This window comes from Mustela lutreola, chromosome 17 (genome assembly GCF_030435805.1).
Source record: "Mustela lutreola isolate mMusLut2 chromosome 17, mMusLut2.pri, whole genome shotgun sequence".
NCBI classification, from domain to species: domain Eukaryota; kingdom Metazoa; phylum Chordata; class Mammalia; order Carnivora; family Mustelidae; genus Mustela; species Mustela lutreola.
Window position 1 is genome coordinate 35597734 of NC_081306.1, and position 22989 is coordinate 35620722.

Sequence of the window (22989 nt, forward strand, 5' to 3'; positions counted from 1 at the left end):
GTCTGAGGAGGGGTCAGCCTGGGCTTGCACACTCCCAGTCACAGGGAGCTCACTACATTCCTGATGCTGCCCGTCCTATCTTGGATAGTCTAACAGTGAGACTTTCCCCTCTTTTCTGAGCTGGACACTGTCCCCACTATTTATATAGCAAGGGTATAGGTGAACAGGCCAGCAGAGCAGTACACAGACGTTCCCGTAGACTTGGGTTCTCAATCTACTCTGTTCTCATTAGAGCAGAAGTCTGCCGGGGTGGGCCAGGTACAGATCTCACTTTGTCCTGGCGTCCCCTCCCTGAGCACCAAACCCTCGGGCCTGGCATTGCCTGCCTTTCTCGGGGTTTGGAGCAGGAACCGCAGAGGGCTGGTCCAGAGGGGCCTGGGACAGGAGGTGGGGTCCCGTTCCCCTCACCTCCACCAGGGCCTTCTGCTGAGCAGGACGCCCTGGGGGGGAACAGCCGCACAGTGATGATCACACACATCAGCCCGGCCAGCACATCCTTCGAGGAGTCTCGGACCACCCTGCTGTACGCCTACAGGGCCAAGAACATCAAGACGAGGGTGAGGCCCCCATGTGCCGAATTCTCACTCCACGCCCCCTCTGGAACCTCTGGGGGTGGTCCCCCTTCCACTCCGGCCCCTGGCAGTGCTGGGTGTGTGGCGCCTGACTTCTCTGTTCGTCCCTTCTCTTCTCTGATGAGGACGCAGGCCTTGGGTTTCGGGCGCCCCAAATCCAGGACGGTCTTGTATTGAGATCCCTAATTACACCAGCAAAGACCCTTTCTTCACATGAGGCCCCAGTCACGGGGCTTGGGATGTTTCCGACATGGACTTAGCCATCCTCCAGGTGCACTGTGAGCTCCAGATGTCCCTGGAAGGTGGGGCCTGTTATTCTGTTCTGCATCCTGGGCAGCTAAGGCATGGAAAGAGAGAGAGAGAGAGAAAGCCACTTGAGCAGAGCAGGCTCACAGCGCAGGGTGGCCCGGCTCTGGAGACAGTGCTTCAAGCACCGGCTTCTCTGGCTCTGGCTGCTGTGCTCAGTGCAGAGGGCTCGCGTCAGGAGGCTGAGCATGGGTTTCGGGATGCATGTGGGTTTGGGGTACACGGCCGGCGGCCAGCGAGGAGAGCTGTGATCCCCACCAGCAAACCTGGGTCGAGCCCTCTCTGCCACACAGCCCTGAGCTTAGTGGCGGCACAGCCTCTGCTCTCAGCCAAATTGTGAGCTTCGCTGCGGGTATGGGGGGACAGATCAGTATGTCACTTCCGACTGTGCTCAGTGCTCTAAATGGCAGCCACGGGGTGCTACAAGGGCGAGTGGCTGGGGAGACAGAGCTGAGAGGCTGGGTCGAGGGCGCTAGGCCTCAAATGTAGGAGGGCAGGGTGTGCAGACGGCAACCAGCCCTTCCACCCTCCAGACCCGCCAGAGAGAGACTCGGGCCCAGGTGCTCGAAAGCTCCAAAGTGCCTACAGAAGGAGACGGCGTGTGCAGACGGGTGCATCCTGCTGTGCGGCTTTGGAGGGAATGGGCTAGGCCTCCCAGCCACAGCGCAGGATGAGGAAAGCAGTTAGAGAAGAGCTCTGGGGGGTGCCGGACTGGCCCAGTAGGTGGAGCTGACGAGTCTCAATCTCAAGGTCATGGGTTTGAGCCCCATGTGGTGCTGGAGCCCTGGTCTTATGTAATTTACATAAAAAACCGAAGCCAAGCCTCTACTGAGAAGCCCCGTGTGTGTCTGCAGATGTGTACGTCTGCAGAGAACCCCAGAGGGGACGGTCCAGAGGGTGCCGATCAGAGTGATCGCAGCGCTTACCCAAGCAAAGGGGCTTTCAACAACTCTTGACAGATCATGGGAAATTTCTTGACTATGGCAAAATATGCATGACATAAAATTTGCCATCTTCACCATTTCTCAGCGTCCAGTTCAGGGGCACCGTCCAGCTACAGAATGTTCCATTCCCATACATGGAGACCCTGTCCCTGTGATGCACGGACCCCCAATCACTCCCCCAGTCCCGGCCCCACCATTTGCTCTCTGTGTCTGTGAGGCTGACAACGCCGGGTCCTCGTGTGCGTGGGGCTCCCGGCGTGTCCTTCTGTGTCTGGCTGGTGTCCTCAGGGCTCGTCCCCACAGGGTAGGAGTCCGGTTCCCTCTGTCTTTAAGGTTAAGTTGCATCAATCTGAATTTTCCTAACCCAATGTGCCGTCGTCCTCGTGGCATCATGAGCACGTCACGTGGCAGGGTAGTTTCCGCAAGTGCTGACCTCAGCTGTGGGTCTCCCCCCTTCCCCCAACCAGGTGAAGCGTAACCTGCTGAACGCGTCCTCGCGTATCGCGCAGTACACGGACGTCATCTCTGATCTGCGCCGGGAGATCGAGCGCCTCAAGTCCAAAACTGAGACTCCGGAGGAGGAGAGGAGAGGCGACCCCGGCACCCGGGATGCGCAAGGTAGAGCCGAGCTCCTGGGGTCCCTGTGGTTTTGCTGCTGCCTCCCCCCTACCCCCGAGCTCGTGGCTGTGGCCATGGGCTTCAGTCCTCACCTGCCACGCACTGCCTTCTGTTTCCGGCCCATGTGGGGGGAGCGGCCGCCTTCCCTGCCTTCTCCTGAGCACCTCCTTTCTACCTTCCTGTCCTTCCCAGATCAGTTGCTCTTTAAAAACACAGTCTTCCCTTCCAGAATAGTTTTAGATTTACAGAAGAGCTGCAGGGATAGTACAGAGAGCTCTCCACGCCCCTCAATATCAGCATCTAAACTTGTATTTATTTACTGAGGCAAAGCTCACACAACTTAGAGTTCACCATCTTCGCGTGCACAGCTCCGTGGCGTTCGAGGCTTGTCTGCGGTGCCCTGTGGCCACCGCCTCCACCTGGTCCCAGAGCAGACCCTGTGCCCGTCACGCAGTTTCTCTCCATTCCCCCTTCTTCCCAAACCAGCCTTCCGTAGACCTCCCGTATGGGTCAGCCTATCATAACTTTTCCAAAAATTATAAAGCTAACCAGTAGGTAAAAAAAAAAAAAAAAAAAAAAAAAAAAAAATGTGTCCTTAAAAACACCAGGAGAAAAGTCAGGTATAGGTCAGTGTATGAATATATACTTTCCTTGCCACTCTCACTCGCTCTGCCCTCCCACGTGGTCCCTTCCCATCATCTCGAATGGAATTCCAGACATCGTGTATCACTGTATTCAGAAATAGGTCAGGATGTAATCCCCAAGATACAAGGACTTGGCCAACACAAAACAGCGGTGCCTTTCCCACACCTGAGAAGATACTCCTGCATTTGCTGGTGTTAGGCTGGGTAGGCAAGCCCAGCCGTGTCACCGGGCCACACCTTGAATGTGGTCTCTTCTGTTCAGTGGCCGTCCACTGAATCCTCTTCGTGGTTTTCCTTTCGATTCTTGCTCAAGAACCTGAGTCGTTTGTCCTGTGGATTTGCCGCCTGCTCTGTGCTCTGAGGTCCTATAAGTCAGGCATTGTGTCTAAGCACTGGGAAGAGGGGGCGTTCTCTGAGGTCACTGCTGTCATTTTGATGTAAGCCTGTCATGTTCTGTGCGGCATCATGGACACTGGCGTCCAGAGAGGGCCATGTGGTTTGTGTGTGTGTGTGTGCGTGTGTGTGTGTGTGTTTGTGCGTGACGCAGGGCGTCAGCTTTGGGCTTTTCTATAAGTGACACCAGCCTGCGGCTCTTCTTCTGTTCCTTGTTTTTCTCACATAGCAGTGTGTCCTGGGGGCCGTCCACCTGCGCGGTGGATCTGCCACATTCTTTCTAACAGCTGCAGAGCATTCTATTGGAGTCTATCTCATCCCATCTGATGGGTACTTTGGGGCTTTCTAGCTACTCAGCCTTCTTGGGCCCTTGTCTTAGGTGACTTGGAGGGCTCAGGGTTCTGTTGGAGCAAGAGGGTGAAGGAAGTATTCAAAGGGAAGGGGCTGTGGTTAATGGAAGACCGAGGCCCATGGGCCCGTGGAGGGTTGGGAGGCCAGTGGAGAGGAAGATGGGGTGGTTGTAGAGAATTTGCAAAGCTGGGTGGTGACCAGGATGTTTGGGCTTCTTCGGGGTTGGGGGTCAACAGGCATGCGTGCCGCAAGGGCTTTCACCCGGGCGGGCTCTTAATTATTGGGACGGGTCCTAGGTGTTCTGGGGAGACAGGCAACGTCGCGAGGGGTGGTAGTCTCCTGGTGAGCTCTGAGCAGATGACAGGCCCCCTTGGGTCCTGCTGTGGTGTGCCTGGGGCGGCAGTGGGACCCTGGTGTGTACGCCTCTGTCAGGAACATTTTGAGCATTTCCAGATCTTGTTTTTTGTTTTTTTTTTTTTTAAGATTTTATCTATTTATTTGATAGAGATCACGAGTAGACAGAGACGGGGGAGGGAAAGCAGACTCCCTACTGAGCAGAGAGCCCAATGGATCATGACCCTGGGATCATGACTTGAGCCAAAGGCAGAGGCTTTAACCCACTGAACCACCCAGGTGCCCCAAGATCTTGTTTTATTTTTTTAAAAAGATTTTAATTATTTATTTGACAGAGAGAGACACAACGAGAGAGGAAATACAATCAGGGGAAGAGGGAGAGGGAGAAGCAGACTTCCCGCCAAACTGGGAGCCTGATGTGGGGCTTGATCCTAGGACCCTGGGATCGTGACCTGAGCCGAAGCGCCCAGGCGCCCCAAGATCTTGTTTTAATGACTAAGTAGTCTAGTCTCTGGATGCAGTGATCATTTTGCCCATCTCAGATCACTTGGTGTTTGAGGAAAACGTGCTCCTTGATCACTGCCCTCCAGGTCAGGGGAACAGACCGTGGTGGCCAGAGTGGAGCTGCAGTGGGGCAGCCAGGGAGTACTGTCCGTGAATCATGGACAACTATTAGGTAGGAACTTACATGGGAAACAAAAAGAACTAGTTTGCTCTGTGGAGCTGACATTCTGGCAGGAAACGGGTGTCAGATATATCACAAAATGTTTATCACTTATCGATATGCAGCCGACTATGACAGAGAAAGCAGGGTGTTACCAGCACAAGTGGCAGGTGGACCCAGACTGAGAATCTGAGAGGGTTTCTCTGAGGAAGCAAGGTCTGAGCTCAGATGGCTAGCCCAGCCACACCCCTCCTTGGGTGTGAGACTCCAATCCTGAGCCTGAGAGTGAGACTCAATCCTTGAGCCTGAGACTGAGACTCAAATCCACGGTAATCTGACCCCAAGCCCGGGAAAGAGACCATCTAATCCATCCATTTGATTATTTATACATCCACCCATCTCTCTAAACATGTATAGAGTTCCTTGGTGCAGACCCTGTGTTGGCAGGCAAGCAAGGCGTTCAAGCTGGGCTTAGGTGGCACTGCTCCTGGGGCAGCTGGCTCTCTTCCCGCCCCCAGTCATGATCCCCGCCCACGATGGAGAGGAGGATAGCCGCCTGCAGATGAACAAGATCCGAGCGCAGCTCATCGGGGCCTTCAAGGAGCAGCTGGAGATGCGGCGCAGCCTGGTGGAGCTGGAGAACACCAACATCGAGCTGCACGTTGACGTGTCCCGCCACCTGCTGACCATTGCAGAGTGAGTGTGCTCACATGCCAGCCCCATGGGGCGGGGAGGCCAGCCAGGACACCACGGGCCGCTGAGGGGAGCGTCTTTGTGCTACAGCCTGCAGGGGATTTTAGTGGGGGCACCCTGTGTTCCTGGGCAGGACTCCTGGCCCAATCCCCTCTTGCTGTCCTTCCCGTGTAGCCAAGCTGGGCCCAGTGGGAGATCCAGGTGGGAGATCCAGGCCCCTGCGATCTCTCTGTCCCAGTCTGGGGTCCAGAGCCAGCCCTGGCAGGTTAGGATCAACCCTAATCTTCTAGATTCACAGAAGAGGACGCTGAGGTTCAGAGGGGCTGTGGGTTTGCCCACCCACCAGGCCAGGACCCTTCTGCCGTTCTCACATCCTTGCTATTTGTACGTACCTTGAATAGACTGACCACATACGGAGGGACTGTGCCGTCTGTCACCTGGAGCGGGACGCTTTTGAGCGGGGGAGGGGTGCTAGTTGCAGTCACACCAGGAGCGGGGTTGCCCGGCCCTGCCCTGCTCAGACAGGGACGCCTGGGTCTGCTGCTTGCGGTCACCTACGCTGGGCGCTTTCTTGTCCCATCCTCCCCGCATTTCTCCTTCTCCTGCCACTTCCTCCTTTCTGTGTATTTTCTGAGTTATACACAGAGCGTGATACCTGCACCAGAGGAATTCTCCCACCCGGAGATCCACTCCATCCACGCACTGCCCCCAGCCCTGCTCCTTCTGTCCTCCCTTCCCGCTGTCCCCCCCGAACGGTGCCCACGGTGGTTCACAGCCTGCCGGTGGCCCTCTGAGGTTTTGCCCTGAGTGGAGGTCATCAGACTAATCCTTAGAGCCCCAGTGTGCTCTTGCCCCCCAAGGCGGCCCGCAGTCCCCGGGGCAGAGCTGGGGCCGGAGGCAGCAGATACCTGTGTTTCATCGTCTGACAATCCTGTGTAGTGTTCACTGCTTCTGTTTCCTTCTGCTTTTTGTTCGTGAGTTTTTGTGTTTTACAAGATTGGAAAGACAAGGCAGCAGACCTGTTTCTGCCCAGGCCTGTGGGTACATCAGCCCGGGCACGGCTTGCACCCTGATCTCTGGCCTCTCTGTTGTGGCTGCAGCTGGGAGCAGGAGAAGACCCACGAGCACGTGCACAGGGACAGGACACCAGAGAGGGACGAGGAGCCAGCAGAGGCCGACGTGGATGGGGATGAGGGCGAATCCTCGGAGCCGCACGAGGTGGCTCTGGCCAGAGAGGAGGTCAACATGCTTTTGGCTGAGCAGCGGAAGACCGCGGCCCTCAAGGTTGGGGAGGGGGCTATGTGTGCAAGGTCATGGCAGTGGTGTGACCACGGTACACCAGATGGGGCCTGCCACCACCATCCTGTAGATGGGGACCAGGCTCAGGGAGCTGAGATGAACTGTTCCACGTCCCCGGGGACAGGAGAAGCCGACAGCGGAGTCCCTGCCCTTCATGCTAGTGATGGCCGAAGGGGGTAGCAGGGGTCAGGGCGCAGGAGGGGCTGCCTGGGGGACAGAGGAGCCAGTGGCTGTGGAAACGGGGCAGCTCCTGCCTGTCTGCACAGACAGCCGCTCTCTCTGTCCAGAGTGGCAGAGCCTCCAGCTCGAGGGGTCCTGTGGGCAGGTGCTCCCCACGGGCCCGTGCTTGCTTCAGCCTCTTGCTCCGTCTTCCCCAAGTCAGGTCTTGGGCACAGGCTGGAGGGACACAGTCAGAGGAAGTCAGTCCGGCTCCTCCCTGCAGAAAGGAGCCTCTTGCCCAACCATGAGTTGTGACACGGTAGCTCATCATCTCGTGGCCCCTATTCTGGCATGGCTAGAGAGCCCTGATGTCTGCTCAGTGGTCACCATGCACAGTGTCTGTTCAGGCTCGTGGAGAGCCCCGTGGAGGAGGGGTTGGGATGCAGGCTTTGGGTTGGTTGGTCTGCCCTGGAGACCTGTGCTCCTGGGTGAGTGGTTTAGGCCCTTGGGAACCAGCTCACCTTGGGGTAGTCCCTCCAGGGTAGGTGAGGGCCCAGATGTGAAAGCACAGAACACAAGAGATAAAGGGTGTGGTTAGTGCAGGGTGATGGGCACATGTCCTCGGAGCCCATAGGTCCCCCCGTGTTCTTGTGAGCACAGTTTGCAAAGCTGAGCCCCCTGGCATGCACCGGCATGGGAGCACAGACCGCAGGCACCGGCCCTGAGTGCTCCGTCTCCCCGGCAGGCCGGGCTGGAGCGGCGGCTGGCCAATGCCAAGAGGAAGGTGTCACAGCTGGAGAGGCTGCTGCCCACGCAGGCCGTCAGCGAGGACCAGCGGGAGGTACTGCGGCTGCTCTGCCGGGCGCACGAGCTGGAGGTGGAGAACACGGAGCTGCGGGCCGACAAGCTCTGCCGGGGGAGCCTGCTGCGTCAGAAGGACCTGGTGATCCAGCGCCACCACCAGCACCGGCTGCTGTGCGAGCAGCTCATCCAGGACCTGTGGCAGCTGGTGCAGGGTGAGGCTGCCGCCCTGGTCCCGGTCAAGCAGAGTCCTGGTCTCCCAGGGCGTAGAGGCAGACCCCCGCTGGCCTTCACCCCGGCCCTGTCCCCTCACCCTATACCCCATCCCTATCTCCCACCATGTCCCCAGCCCCTGGCTCTGTCCCCCTGCCCTGTCCCCTGCCCTGCCTCCTGCCCCTGTCCCCTGCTCCTCTCCCCTGCCCTGGCCCTGGCCCGAGCCCCTGTCCCCCACCTTCTTCCCCATCCCTGTCTGCTACCCTGTCCCCGGCCCCTGCCTCCTGCCCTGTCCCCCACCTTATCCCCTGCCCCTGTCCCCTCCCCTTGTCTCTTGCCCCGTCCCCTGCACCTGTCCCCCACCTTGTCCCCCGCCCTGTCCCCAGCCCCTGTCCCTGGTTGTGAAACACTCTCCGTGATGTAATCTAGGGAAGGCCAAGCACAGCATGTCAGAAATCCGCTTACATGAGGCACCGACCATCCACAGGGAAGTGTGTGTAGCCCCCCGGCCCCAGAAAATCCTCCTCCATCAGGTCGGAACATCAGCCTGCAAACTTCCACAAAAAGAAGATGCTGTCTTTTGCATAAGTAGGGGCATCTCACCCATCCGCCTGTTTTCCCGGGTCCCGCAGGTGGCGGCGTCGAGGTGCCAGAGGCCCTGGACCAGCGCTTCCGCCTGTACTCGCGGGAGCTGGGCGCGGGCTCGCTGAACCACCTGCTGCTGCTGCACTCGGTCCTATCCAGCTCCCTGCAGGTGAGTCCGTCCAGGGTTCTCCCCCAACCAGCCCCGCAAGGGAACCAACCCTCACACGGGGGGAGGAAGCTCAGCCTCCACCAGGAGCCGGCGCAGACAGCGCTGGGTCAGCTGAGCTCGTGGCTGGGCTTTGGGGAGGTTTTGGGGGTGCCTTGAAGGTTTGCGGGGAGGTGGTCTGGGTCCAATGCACCATTCACACTGTGGGCCCGTGCCCCGTGGCAGCTGCAGACTCTGTGCGGGAGACAGAGGGCTGAGGGGAAGGATGCCAGAGCGTGCGGCGGACTGGGGTGCCTCGGGGATCCTGGGAGAGACATCTTCTGGGGAACCTCAGTGGGTTTTAGCTCTCCTCCGGGGCATGCCGGCAATCCACTGTGTGGTTTGGGGCATCAGGGGCTGATTCCGGGGTCACCCTGGGGAAGAGGCCGGGGGACGGCTCTGCACGCACTCTGCCGATGGCTGCTGTTGTCACCAGCTCCACCCTGCCTGCCGCTCGGGCCCCTGCCCCCCTGCTTCATCTTCTCAGGAGAGAAAATGGGGAGCCCCCAGGCTTCCAGTGGGCGAGGGGCAGTAGCCCAGAAGTGTAGCACGGGGCCTGGTCCAGGGATGCGAAGGTGTGTAAAGCCACTTCCCACCCCTGGTTAGGCATCCCTGGTACCTGCATCATCTGTGGCTTTGGGCGCCGTGCAATCTGAGAGCTTCCTGCGCGATCACAGAATGCGGCCTCTGGGGGCTCTCCTCCCCTCTGCCCGTGTGTCCTGTAGTGTGTGCCAGGGTCCCCAAGACCACCCTCAGGCTCACTTCTCTAGACGCGCTCCCGGGAGCTCAGAAAGGGTGTTACACTGAACCGCAAGTCTGTCCCCAGGGAGCATGCGGCCCCTGGGACCACCATCTACTCTCTCTCTGTGGGTTTAATGACCCGGGGGCCTGACAGTCCTTGTCCTCCTGGGACTGGCTTCCTTCACCAAGCACAATGCCCTCCAGGTCTGTCCCTGGGGAAGCCAGTGTCAGAACATCCTTTCTTAGGCCCAGGGATGTTCCATGGTGTGGCTGGGCCACCTCGCGTCTGTCCTGCCATCTGCTGATGGACGTGGGTGCCTCTGCCACGTGGCTGTTGGGAGTGATGCTCCATGAACATGAGTGTCAAGCACCTGCTTGAGTCCCTGATCCCAGTTCTTCGGGTGTATGTCCCGGGGGCGGGGGGTGCTGGGTCACGTGGTGAGTCTGTGTGGCTTCTTGAGGGCCTGTGGGCTCTGAGGCTGCTCTGACAGTGTCTGTCTGTGTGCCACCTTTGCTCAAGGGTCAAGGCTGTGCCCTGGCACTCCCTGGCTCTCGCCCTTGCACAGAGTGTCCTTTCTGTCCCCAGGATGGCTCGGCTCTGAACATATCCACCCCGCCACCGGAGGAGGCCAGCCAAGACCAGCCGGACGACAGGAAGGACCGCCCGTGGGGTGCCCACTTTGAGCCGCCGCTGATGCTGCTGGAGACGGACAGGTACCCGTACTCTCCCCTCTGCCGTCTGGGCATCGCCGTGCTATCGGCAGGCACAGTGCGGCCCCAGGGAGCATGGTCCCAGGATCTCGTCTCGGGAAATCTGCCTGAGGTTCTCTGAGGCCTATTTCAGACAAACGAATGGGTCCGGGAGACCCTCGTGGCGCAGGGTAGTTACAAGGTTGGGAGGCTGGCCGCCAGAAAGGCTGTTTTCACTTTGTGTGTGTTTTGTTCTCTCGTGGCCACTGTGCTCCACTGTTGCTGCTTTCCCCCTCTCTTCCGCTGACTTTAGCCTCAGTGCCTTCCACACCAGAGCAGACCTGTAAAGCAATCGCCCACAGCCTCAGCCCCCGGTTTTTACATTAGTGTTGGTCGGTGTGTGTCCTGTCTTAGCCGCCCATCTGCCTGATAGTGTGACCTGGGCGAGGGGCTTATACCGGGTGCCTACGTCTCACAGTGTGGAGGCAGGGCAGTTGCAGGGGGAGGAGGGTGGCGGTGCACCCTTCTGTCAAAAAGCCTCTTCCTGGCCTGCACACCCCAGTCTGTGCCATGCGCCTGCGTGCCAGAGGGACCCCCCCCTCCTCTCTGGAAGGCCACGGTCCTATGCACTCAGGGCCCCTGCTGACCTCCCAAAGGCCCTTTTCCAGAATGGTCACGTCAGGGGCTTCAGCACAGGAGCTCTGGGGGGACCCAGTTCAGGTCACCGCTGTCCCCTGGGCCCCAGGCGTCGTGACCTGTCCCCCCCAGAGTGTCTGTATGCAGCTCTACAGCTGGGACGCCTCCATCCGTGACCACGGTGTCGTTAGCATCCCCAGGAAAAACAGTGGGATGTCTTCATTGTCGTTTCCGATCCTCGCCAGGGACCCATTTCCCCAGTTTGGCCCCCAAATCCCTCTGCCGCTGGTTCGTCTCATTCAGGGGCAGCGAGGGCCCCATATCCTTGTCTTGCTCCATGCCCTTCAGGGGAACAAGAACAGCAGGGCTCCAGCCTTGGGGCATGTGTGCATATGTGTGTGTGCACGTGTGTGCGCATGTGTGTGTTTCTTGGGGCCAGGTATCTCCCATGTGTGCAAGTGTGTGCAGTGTCTCATGGGGGTGCATGTGTAGGTTTGGGAATGTGTGTGCGTGTGCATAGGAGAACAAAGCACCTGTCCCCCCCAGTCAGGACTAGATGCCTCTTCCACCTGCTCCTGGGCCCACACCTGCTTGAACTTGCCACTGACTTGTGGGTGAGGGAAGACGGGCATCGGCCCCATGCTGACATTGGGCTGATTGCAGGCCGGTTGCAAAGTGAGCCCCTCATCTCCAGTCCTCAGTGTAGAGAGGAAGGGTCTGCCCTACAGTAGCCCAGACCGTGGGGACACAGCCGGTGAAGCCCCCTGCCTGCCGTGAGCTGGAATGCGGGTTCCACGTTCCAGACGGCATGAGAGGAGCTGTGTTTCCTGGCAGCTGGGCTGGGTGGTTGATGCCAACGGCCTAACCCAGGGCAGCCAAGCCAGTTCCCATGCAACAGCTGAGGCCCAGCACAGGGGCCCTAACTGGGCAGAGTCCCTGGGATCCAGCCCATGGCCCGTGGGCAGCCAGCCCTTGAGCCATGCTGACCAGGGTTGAGTCCCGGCTATGTGGGTCACCTGCCCCATGGTCCCGTCCAGCGGCTGGTGGGATCACCAAGCCTCCCTGCAGGGCCATGCATGCTGACATGATGGGGCCACATGATGCAGGGCTGCCATTATGCGGACCACCTAACGGGAGGGGTGCAGGAAGGAAGCCCGTCAGCCTGCCTCACATGCAAGCTGGGCTCCCGTCCTGGACTTGGGCCTCTGCCCCAGATCCCCTCTAGTTTTCGGTTGCTCTTGGTCCTGACTCAGAGTGCTTTTGGCTGCAGAATTCTCAGTGCGGTGATCTAACCAACACAGGTGTGTACACAGGAAGAGTGGACTTGGGGCTGTGGTTTACATGACTTGATGATGCCCATGTGTCTACATGGGAATAACGTCTCCCCTTAGGGTCAAAGAGGCTGCCACAGCTCCACAGATCATACCTCCAAGAGGAAGGGAGGGCTGGGCTCTCTTTTTCATCTGGGAGAAAAATCCCTTCCATCAGCTTCCCCCGTAGATGTCCCTAAGTCAGTGAATCAAGTGCTCTCTGCTACGCCAGTTGCCTACAGAGAAGGGAACGGAGGACTATGACAGGCCAAGTCTGACCATGTCTCAGGGCTGGCCATGTCGTCACGCAGAGTTGCTCTGGGGCTCTTTACCAGCACAAAATGTTGGCTGCTGCGGGGGCAAGCAGGGCATCTGCACACCTCACCACGTGTTCATTGAGCACCGGTGCCAAACAGTGCGAGTCGAACAAGACGGACACGACCCCAGCCCTCGACCTGCTGTCTCTGCAGCTGCAAGAGGCAGGCAAGGGGAGGGTGCTCTCTGCTCCTGGGCCATATCCTGAGTCTGGGGCTGGCAGAGGAAATGTTCCTGCCCATGTCAGGTGCTGCCCTTGGCGGAAGGAAGCTAGGGCGCTCTGACGGGTATAGCGGGCCCCCTGCACCAAGCACACATGCTGTCTCACTCTATGGGTGCAGAGGGGGCTGGAGAGTCTCCAGAGCTTGCTTGAGGTTTGCCATGAGGAAATGCAGGCCAGGCGTCTGTCTCTAGTTTGGAGCACTGGCCACGGGGCATCGGCCTGTGCTCTCCTGACAGTGTGCAGAGGCCTCCGCGGTGCACACGGTGCTCAGACACCCCCTGTCGTCCAGCCAGCGGTGAGTTGGCAGTCTTCCCAGCAGCTCGGCTTGTCACCACTTGGATTTCATAGATGAGAGAGCAGAGCTCAGGGACGTGAGTCCACTGGTCAGGGAGCCTGGGTGTGACGCGTGATGCTTTGTTCTTGCAGTTGCTGATGACCTGCCTCGACAGGATGCTGCTAGCAAACCCTGTTCTTGCAGAGTAATTCTCTCTGGAAGTCCTGGCTGGAAAGTTGTCACCATCCCTTCCCCTTCCAACGGCCAAAGTCTTCCACACACAGGGTCCTGGGCCAAGTCCATGTCTTTGTTCCTCCTCTCCTTGCTGTGCCTTGGATGTGCCAAGCTGGTCCCTGCCCCAGGGCCTTTGCCCATGCTGTCCCATGCCCAGCAAGTTCTTCTAACAGCACTCAGCACAGGTCTTCCATTGCTGTTCTTTGGGCCTCCGCTTAGACATTTTGCTCCTGTTGCATTTGTCCCATGGTTGATTGAATGCCTGCTCGGTGTGCCGCAGCCCAGTTCTGACACTGACCACCCAGAGCTGGCATAGACCCCACCAGTTAGGGCCTCTGTCCTCTACACGATTGCCCCCATGGCAGAGGCCAGCTGCAGGTGGAGTCCCCAGGCCACCCATGCTTCTGATCTGCTGACCACCTCTTCAGGGGTTTCTGCAGTCCCCTCAAGTCTGATAAGGACACTGAGCTCACCCACCCAGTGTGTCTCCTGGCCTTGCTATGGCCTGACATAGGCCACAGTGTCCTGGGGTTCAGGCCCTGCTGTCCCTGGCTGGATGAAGGGCCGCAGGCCCCGGCAGCTAGCTCAGCAGGTGCATTACGTGTCCCCCACTGCAGTGGCTACAGGTCCTTGGAAGCCACACCATCGAGAACGCTGGACAAGCAAGATTCCCTTCTCCCTCCACCATCCCTCCATGTCCTGCCGACCCCTCCAGCTCACGAGGTTGGTGTGCGGCCCTAAGTGGGGCCTGGGCTCTGGGGAGGCCTCCCCTGCTCCTGCAGAGCAGTGGGGGTGGCTATGAATATTCACGTCTTTCCTACAAACTACCTTTAAGGAGCTGCTAGTTTCATGACCAGTGAGCACACGCACTCTGGGTCACGTGCTGAGGATGCCCCCTGCTCCACGGGGAGCCCTCTGGCCTAACAGGGGTGCTGGGCATCTCAGATCCATTGGGAGAAGCCACGTCCATGGCTCCACGTGTGAGATGCCCTGGGCCCCTCGGCCCTTGGGAGCAGTGACCTGTGCCTCCAGGGTGTCCTGGTCCCGGGGATTGCTTCTTCACACACCTGCCTTGGCCCTCCTTCCACCCCACTGACCTGGAGTCACTGGCCCTGAGTTGGTTTCCAGGGCGTAGGCAGGGGCGGGCCAACCGGGTGGCCTGGTGACATCTGACCATCGCTGGCGCTTGTTCCTACAGCCATCGAACTCCCTGAGTGTGAAGAATTTGGTCTCCAAGCTGTGCTCCATGACCAGCCCAGACCTGGGCACCTCGCGGGCAGCAGCGGAGGCCAGCAGCCCTGCCCTGAGCGCCCAGGCCCTCGAGGACATGGCTGTGAGCACCAAAAGCATCACTCTCATTGCGGCTGCCCGGCGCTTCAAGGCACAGGACCGTGGTTGGGGCAGCGGCCACTCCTCCCTCCACCTTCCGGAGGAAGTGGCCCTGGACTCCAGGGACCTGAAGGCCAGTGTCACCCCAGCCCCGAGCCCAGCAGACCGGAGGTGGCCCCTTGCCAGCCCGGGCAGGGACCACTCTCTGGAGAGGAAGTCCAGGAGGAAGCGGTCCCCATCCCTCACCTGGAGTGTGCAGCCGGTAGGTGGACATTGGTGGGCCTCCTAGCCCAGTCCCGGGGTTCAGTGGAGCTGGCAGAGAGGGAGGGTCCCCCAGGCACGCCCACCCCTTCAACCAGAAGCCAGGTGCGGGTGTGTTCCCTGCAGCCACGCCACAGTGCAGGCAACAGCTTCCCATCTCGGGTCCTTCCCTAACGTTCTGCCGTAAGCGCTCATGTGTGTACATGGTGTTGGCATTTTAGCCCTAAAGTGCCCTGCTAGGTTCTAGCGCATGTCGGCCACATAGCAGCTGTCCCCACATGGTGTCCTGTTCCCACGGGAGCTTGGCACTGAGCGCGGCACACGTGGCCCCCCCACTGCCGGGGCTGAGCTCCACACGCGGTCCCATTGCACGGCTACTGACGGTCATCTGCTCCCTATTCATGGCCAAGTAGGTCGTCTTTCATTTCTGACTCTGTGGGCCTCCCTCTGTGGGATGTTCTTCGTTTCTAGTTACCTTCCAGGGACGCTGGATGGTGTCGACCTGTGGAAGTCTCTTCAGCATTTAAGCAAAATCCCACACATGGCAGAGCGCCACACTGACCACTCGCTGGCCACACTGACCACTCCCTGACCAGAGTGATTGTGGTGGTGTGAAGTTATGGTTGCATGGTGGGGAGGATGGGTTTGCCACGGGTTCTAGTCCATACGGAAATGGTGTGTTTCCTTGGCGAGGTTCTTTCCATCCTACACTTAGTTACATAAACTGGAGGAAGTGAGCAGGCTTCACTCTGGGCACGCTGGCTGGTCGCGGGGGCCTGGCAGACGTCATTCCGCCTCTGCTAGCCACACAGTGGACATTTGCTAACTCAATCTGAAGCCACCCCGCAATCACTCGGTGGGATTAAAGGTGGGATCATAGCAGGGGTCAGAAGGTGAGCATACCAGTCACAGCTCTCCGAACAGAACCAGTAGAATGTGTATGTACACGCATGGCACAGATGCTCGCACACTCAGACATGTACACACACGCTCATACTTACACACTCATGCACGTGCACACATGTACACACATATATATGTTCACACACATTCACACACGTGCACACACACACACACACAGAAAGGTTTACTATAAGCAATTGGCTCATGTGATTTATGGAGGCTGACAGATCCCAGAGCCGTGGCTGGCAAGCTGGAGACCAGTTTAAGTCCAAAGCCAAGAAAACCCAAAGCCCCAGCTCAAGACAATCAGGCGGGAGCTGTATCCCTCACTCCCAGGACAGTCAGCGATTTTGTTCTATCCGGGCCTTCAACTGATTTGACGAGGCCCACCCACACTTGGCAGGCAATGTGCCTTACTCAGTCGATCTATTTAAATGTTAACCATTTAACCACCACCCCATTGTGGGGGGGCACAGAGAGGAGAGGATGGTAGGGGGGACAACCAGCAGCCAGAAGAGGATCATGGATTTGTTCACTCATTCATTCCTCTCTGGGATCTGAGGGGAACACTAGCAGTGATCCTGTTGCTCTCCGTGTGTGCGGCTTTGGCTCAAAGTGACCTTGGCAGGTCACCCCTTCCACGCCCACTCCCCACTCCCTTGTCCCTGCAGGTGCCGGACCCCACCGCTGACAGCCAGCCGCCCCCAGCACTCCCACAGCTGACAAAGCCGTCTGGGAAGAGCTTCTTCCCTGCCGTCCCCACGGCCTCCAAGATAAAGCCCAGCCTTAGCGTCCACACAGGTACAGGATCAGGAAGCTAAGCTAACAGGCTGGGGCTTTGTCGGCTCCTCTTGCCCAGGGCGAGTCTTTGGGAAGCGTGACGGTGTGGGTTGCTGTCAGTTGTCTGTGCCTTGCTGTTAGTTTCAGGTTTTCAGGGCCAGGTGTGGGCCTAGGCCACCGGCCCCATGAGATGCCACGTTCCCAGAGGCGCTTCTGGGCCACCTGGCAACCTGACGGAGTTTGAAACACTCTGGGTGGCCAGTGCGGTCCGTGTTGGCTCAGGTTTGAGTGCTGGCTCCTGTGGTTATATGCCCAAGACGTGCTTGTGGCAAGGGCTTGGGAATGCAGACAAAACCATTGACGAGAGAAAGCCACCTGTGTACTCGGCCGTGAGGTGACCCCCATCCCCCACCCTGGGCGGGTAGGACGCGAACCCTGGCCCCTGTGTGGGCCACTGGGTGTGGCTGGTGGACACTGGTGAGGGTATCAGTGCTCCCACAAGGGTGCCCACACGCTGTGCCCAACCTGCACCAGAAGGACGTCAAGACCCAGCTTCTAGAAGTACCACCATTTGGGATAAACGGTCTGCATCCTGTCTTTCTAAAATCTCTCCGCTGATCTTTTCAGTGATGCGTCTTTGTCATATTTGCCAAAGTATCCATCCCATAGAGGCTGGGAAAAACCCACAAGCAGGCCAGTCCTGGCCATGGAGGAGCCTGTTTCACTGGCCACATGATCAGAGCTCACAGTGACGCCACACTTACTCTGTGCCAGGTGCTTGGTGGGTGTTAGCCCACTCGTCCCCGTGGCCCAGAGAAGGAAACTGAGGCACAGAGGTTCAGGGCATTGCACGAGGTCCCACGCTGGGAGTGCAGACCCACTCCCTAGTACCCAACCACACTCCTGTGCCTTCCCTCATGCCTTGTTTCTATGTCAGAGTATGTGTGGGTCAAGGAGGGAGTGTGTCTTACGGCCGTGGCCATGGTGCAACAGCCACATTCTGTCTTGCTCTGGGTGTACACCTTGCACCACCCGGTTTGCATCCGCGCTCTCAAACTCTTCAGAAATCTCTGGCCTAGGAACAGAGTTTGGACACGCCCCCACCAACCCCATGATTTCTCGGTTCTGCTCCTGGGACTATGGGCAGTGACACAGGCCCGTGATAGGACAGCAAAACCTTGGAAGCTCTTCAAGGGCTCTTCATCCGTATGAAAGCTTTGCCACTTTCAGAAGCTTTTATTCACTCGTCTTCCTGTTTCCACTGTGCTCATAAACAGTCACCCAGTCCCGGAGAGGCCAGCAGCGCCAGGCGTGGGAGCTCTGTGGTGCAGGGTTGGGCGCGTGCTCACCATCATCCTCCTAGCAGGCCCTCACCTGGAGAGGCACCGGAGGGGGCACACCTGCCTGGGGCAGCTTGGGAGAAGCCTGGCTGTCCCCACGTAGCCAAAGCCTCACAGCCCTGTGATCTCCCGTCCCCTGCAGACAAGCCCCTTGGAACCTGTCTCTACAGCTGATTTACAAAGGAGCTTGCTTTGCCTCCCATTTTATGATGAAATTACTCATGCACCCAGACGTCGGGACAACAGCACACAGACCTCCGGTGGGAGCTTCCCAGCACAAGCTGCGGCCATCCTCTGCCGACTCTGCTCCTGCATTCCCGCGACACTTTTCCATCCACTCATGTGCTGTTTGCTTTCCTGGAGTGCTCTCCAGAAAATCCCCGAGCGGGCTGCCTCCCCCGTGCGTCTTCGGAACACTTTCTGTCTGTGATGACTGACTGTTGCGCATCACGGCTAGACAGGTTCAGTGGCTTCCTGACGTCTGCGTACAAAAGAAACCAGCGTTTTCCAGTAAACCAGAGTGGGCTGAACTTGGCCCCATCAGTGGGCAAGAAAGGGGCACAGCTGGAGCCCCCAGCTCATGGGAGGTGCTGAGCCCTGCTTTGTGGGCCCCCAAGCAAAGGCTGTGCTTCTTGCATAGGGTGTGGCTTCTTGAGCAGGGCGTCCCGGGGCCATGGGATCATCGGGGCTCAGACCCTTACAGCTGAATACTAGTCCGTCTCCCACAGGCCCCATGCTTGCACTGTTGCCGGTGGTTTGCTCCTCCCAGCCATGGTGAATCTCTGTTTCCTGGTCTTTGGCTAACTCTGGGCATGGGTCTGTGTATCCTGAGGCAATTCTCCGCTGAATTTCCTGGGATACCACAGCCCCGACCCCCACTAGGGCCAAACCATGGTGCATCACCACCAGCACTCCTGAGTCTCTGTCCTTTCTGCAGGCTCAGCCCTGTCACCTCTCCTGGGCCCAGACCTCTGACTCCCCGTTCCTTCCCCGATCCCCCAGCAGCAGTGGGCCCAGCTCTGGTTAAGTGTCAGGAGAGCTCTGGCCTGTGAGGGGATGGCAGCCCGAGAACAGAACAGCCCCCTCTCTCATGGGGACATGTGCGCCAGGAGGAGGCAGGTGCTGGGATGAAAACAAAATGACCAGGGTGGACCGCAGGGCCGGGGATCTGAGCTCAGGCCATCAGGCGGCCTCTGCACGGGGCGCCCAGCTGTGTCTTGGGGAGACACCTTCTTCCTCACTGCATCCTCCTCCACTCAGTAACCCCAGGATACCCACCCCACGGCCGGGTCATAGCCAGCTCAGAGCAAACAAGGGAAGGAGAGGGAAGGGAACCAAAGCCAGAGGAGGGAATGTTCCAGAAAGGGCTGGGCTGTGGGAGTACACACCAAGAGCCCAGTGGGCATGAGATAGGCACTCAACACGCTGCATCGATCGTGATGTCCCCTTGTCCCCAGGACTCACAGGGTGGCCCTAAACTAACGTCCTCTCCTCTCCCGTTCGCTGTGTAGACGAGAAGAGGCCCCCAGTGCCTGAGGTCAGCTTCACCTTCCCCAGTGCCACGTGGCAGAGCAGCCCAGGCCCGAGCAAGGCCCCGCTCCGGCCCCGGGACATCCGAGGTCAGTGCCTGCACCATCCCACAGCTCCTGTGCCCCTGTCTGCCCCCACCCCCCAACACACCCGTGCTGTGCCCACAGCAGCCATACCTCCCCAGTGGCTCCCTGTTGGGGGCTCGGGTCCTGAACGGGAGCAGGAGTACCGTGCCAGCCGGGTGCTCATATTCAGGAACAGTGATGCCTGTCCCGTGACTGACGGTTAGAACAGCCCCCCAGGAGGGCTGTTAACTTTGCACATCGGCCCATGGTGTTGTAGAAGCACCAGTTTGCCCGTGACACCGCTGGGCCTGGGTGCTAACCTGGAAACCCCAAGGGCACACCCCATTCCTCTCTGCCTGTGTCTCAGAGACACTGAGGCTGCAACCCAGAGACGGTTTAAGCATGTCAGCTTCTGAGTGCATATGACCCTCTCCCCAGCCTGGGAGGCAGGTTCTGCCAGAGTCCTCTCTGGGGGTGGGACACGCCATCTGGCAATGTTTTCCACCCCCACACCCCCAAAATCAACACATAGCTGAGTCGTCAGGAAGGATGGATATAAATCATCAGTAGGCCTAAAGCCCACCAGGGTGGGAAGTTCTTCCTTATGTCTAACTTCAGTCCCTATTGCTGTGCCTTTAACAGTCGCCTTCCTGTTACTGTTTCAGAACAGGTCAAGAACTCGTTATTAGGCTCTATTTCCAAGGGTTCTTGGGGAAAGGGTCTCAAAGGGGTTTGCTGGCCGTGCCCTTGGGGGCAGTGGCACCAGCCAGTTTAAACAGCATGGGGGATGGGAAACGCTCCATGAGGGTGCCCCCACCCTAATTGCATGCATCCTTTGTCGTGGAGAAAGTGGCTAAGGGGGGGTCTCAGGACAGGCCTGTATCACTAGTGTATGGGGAAGTGGGGTCCCAGGCTGGGGAGGCACAGTTCCACAGGGGCACGGGCAGAGCTGGAAGAGGGAGGCGTGCCCATGCAGGTCCTGAACCCAGTGGGACCGGCGGCTTGGGCCAGGCCCGGGACATCCGCACCAGGGACCTAGCAGTGGGGACTCTGGCTTTGCGGGAGTCGGCCTCGACCACTAACTAGAGTCTCCCCACCCCTCCAGGGTCCACAGATAGTGGAGGCCGACACCACAGTCCATTGCCCCCCAGTGCCCCCCGCAAGCCCCGGGGCAGCGCCAAGCGACCACGAAGGCCACAGTGAGGATGCCAGCCAGTGGACCAGTCACTTGGGGGCAGGCGGAGAGCGGCTGCAGGAACAGGGCTCTCTCTCCCTGGAGCTGAGTTCAAGAGATGGGGTCCTGCCGGGGACTCTTTGGGGGCAGCTAGCCAGCTTTCGACAGCCTTTTGTGCCGGCGGCTGCCTCGCTAACCCCCTCCAGAGGGAAGGCTGTTGACAGGATGTCAGAGCCCTTCTGAAGGATCGTCAGGAGGAGGTAGGCCTTGTTGGTGTCATTCCTGGTCATGGGTATTCCTCCCAGGATCACTCCACCCTGCTGGTTCTACGGCGGGAGAACGTTTTCACTCTTCACCTGATGGGGCGAGGCCCACCCACGCTAAAGAGGGTCCTCTGTCCAACGGAAGTCTCCTCGCTGACTGGAATGTTAATCTCATCTGCAGAACACCTAGGCAGCATCACTTACCCTGGTGTTTGACCAAACACCCAGGTGTGGTGACCTGGCTGAGTTGATGCTCCAGTGAACCCCACTTTCCACAAGCCTTGGCCAGCCAAGGGTCAGCATCCCATTCCTGTGTGTCTACAGGCTCCAGAACAAGCCAGCATCGGGAATGAGAACACCCTCCACTCCTGTGACCTCCCCACCCCCTCACTATGTTCTCACGTCCCTCCCCACGTGCCCCCGTGCAGAAGACACCATGGCCAGCCGTCGGGAGCCAGTGTGTTGGCCGCGAACCCAGGAACCAAAGCTCTAAGGTCACATCAGGATAGAAGAGTCTGGGAAACCTGGAGCACCATCCGCGGAGTGCCAAGCCATCACCTTATCTGGCTCTGCTTTCAGCACTTCTGTGGCTTTCAATCCACTGCCTGTATGATGGGCTCTCACAGGCATCCCGTGTGTGGGCCGTGGGGACCGGAACCGTCTCCCTAGCAGCAGGATCCCTGCCGGCTGGGGCATCCGGTGGAAGCAAGGGGCTCTGGGAAGCCACTTGTAGCACTTTGGGGCTTGGGGCCGAAAGGAGGTGGTGGTGGGGCCTCACAGCCCACCTGGGAAGTGGGCTGTCTTGGACGCATGGGTGCCCAGCACAGGGGGACAGCTCATATGTGTTGTGCAAACGCCACAGCTGGACGCCACAGCCTGCCTCTCCTCTCGTCGTAAGACCCACTGTCAGGGAAGGCCTGCAGGGGGCTTGTCCTTCCTGGGCCTTCTGGAGGAGTGTGTGGAGGGGAGGTCTGTCCCACATTATCTTTGGGGGCTTTGCTGCCAGCTCTGAGCAGACCTGCTGGGGACACCCTCTGATGCCCACCTCCCCTTCCCTGGGGGGCAATGCTGAGCCTGGAGGCAGAGATAACTCCTTCTTTTTCACCCTGGCCCCAGATCCTGGGTAGGGCAAAAATTGCTTGTTGCCCCCCATTTCTGCTCGCTTTCTTCTGGGATAATAGAACCCCCAATTTTTAGTTGGTTACATGGCTTCCCAAATAAGGACTGGATGTTCCACCCTCCTTTGCAGCTGCATATGGCTGTGTGACTAAGTTCTTACAGATGGGGTACGAGCCAGAAGCAGCTGCTTCCAGGAAATTTGAGCACAAAGGATCATTAGCACGTTCTTCATGCCTCTTGCCTTCTTTACTTCCTCAGTCCTACTACCTGGAATTTGCATGTGATGGCTGGAACTCTAGCCACCATTTTGAGGCCTTGAGGACAAAGGCCAAGCCCTCAGGAGGATGGAGCAGGCAGCTGGAAGGAGCAGAGTTGCCTCTCAGCATTGTTACATCCCATCCCCCAGATGCGGACTTTATCAAGTAGAGGAACAAGTGCACCTCATCTTAACTGATCAGGGAAGGGAAGCCCAGGCAATTGCCAGTTGTGGGTGGAGAAGTCCCTGGTACTTCTGGGGAGTGACATCAGCAGATTAGAAATGACAGGATGGCGGGACGAGGCTTGGGGTCAGGCACAGACCCCAAGAGGTTCCTAGGCTGGCATAAGTGTGCAGAAGAAACTCCTGCTCTTCCTACACTGCATCTGGAGCTGAGCTGAAAAGAGAGCTGTGGCCTGGCCCACGTACCTGAGAAAGGGCTGAGGAGGCACTTACATTTGGGGGACGGGGGATGGGGATCCCAGATGGGTATTAATGTTCTCCAGCCAAACAGAACTGCCAGGGGGTGCGTGTGTGGAGGTATTTAGTTTAGGGAACTGGCTGGTGCAACTGTGCAGGCTTGGCCGGTCCACTGTCTGGGAGGTGAGTCAGCAGGGGACAGCTGGGGCAGTGCCCTCTTCTCAGGACAGGTCAGCCTTCTTTTCTGCTCAGGCCCTGGCTTGATGGGACCAGACCCACACACTTTACGGAGGGCCATCTGCTTTATTCAATGTCTGCTGATTTA

General features: G+C 58.6%; 1 protein-coding gene across 1 annotated transcript in view; it reads left to right on the forward strand.

The window, feature by feature from the left end:
• LOC131820060 (kinesin-like protein KIF19) overlaps positions 1 to 20635 on the forward strand; it is a 31507-nt gene extending 10872 nt beyond the window's left edge. The window contains exons 9-20 of the mRNA XM_059155542.1: positions 435 to 557; positions 2290 to 2440; positions 5365 to 5542; positions 6640 to 6823; positions 7743 to 8013; positions 8644 to 8765; positions 10129 to 10311; positions 14423 to 14815; positions 16389 to 16518; positions 19349 to 19456; positions 19535 to 19651; positions 20538 to 20635. Of these exons, the coding sequence (XP_059011525.1) occupies positions 435 to 557; positions 2290 to 2440; positions 5365 to 5542; positions 6640 to 6823; positions 7743 to 8013; positions 8644 to 8765; positions 10129 to 10311; positions 14423 to 14815; positions 16389 to 16518; positions 19349 to 19456; positions 19535 to 19651; positions 20538 to 20635 (2058 nt within the window). The remainder of the gene's footprint in view (positions 1 to 434; positions 558 to 2289; positions 2441 to 5364; positions 5543 to 6639; positions 6824 to 7742; positions 8014 to 8643; positions 8766 to 10128; positions 10312 to 14422; positions 14816 to 16388; positions 16519 to 19348; positions 19457 to 19534; positions 19652 to 20537) is intronic.
• The last annotated feature ends 2354 nt before the right edge of the window (positions 20636 to 22989 follow it).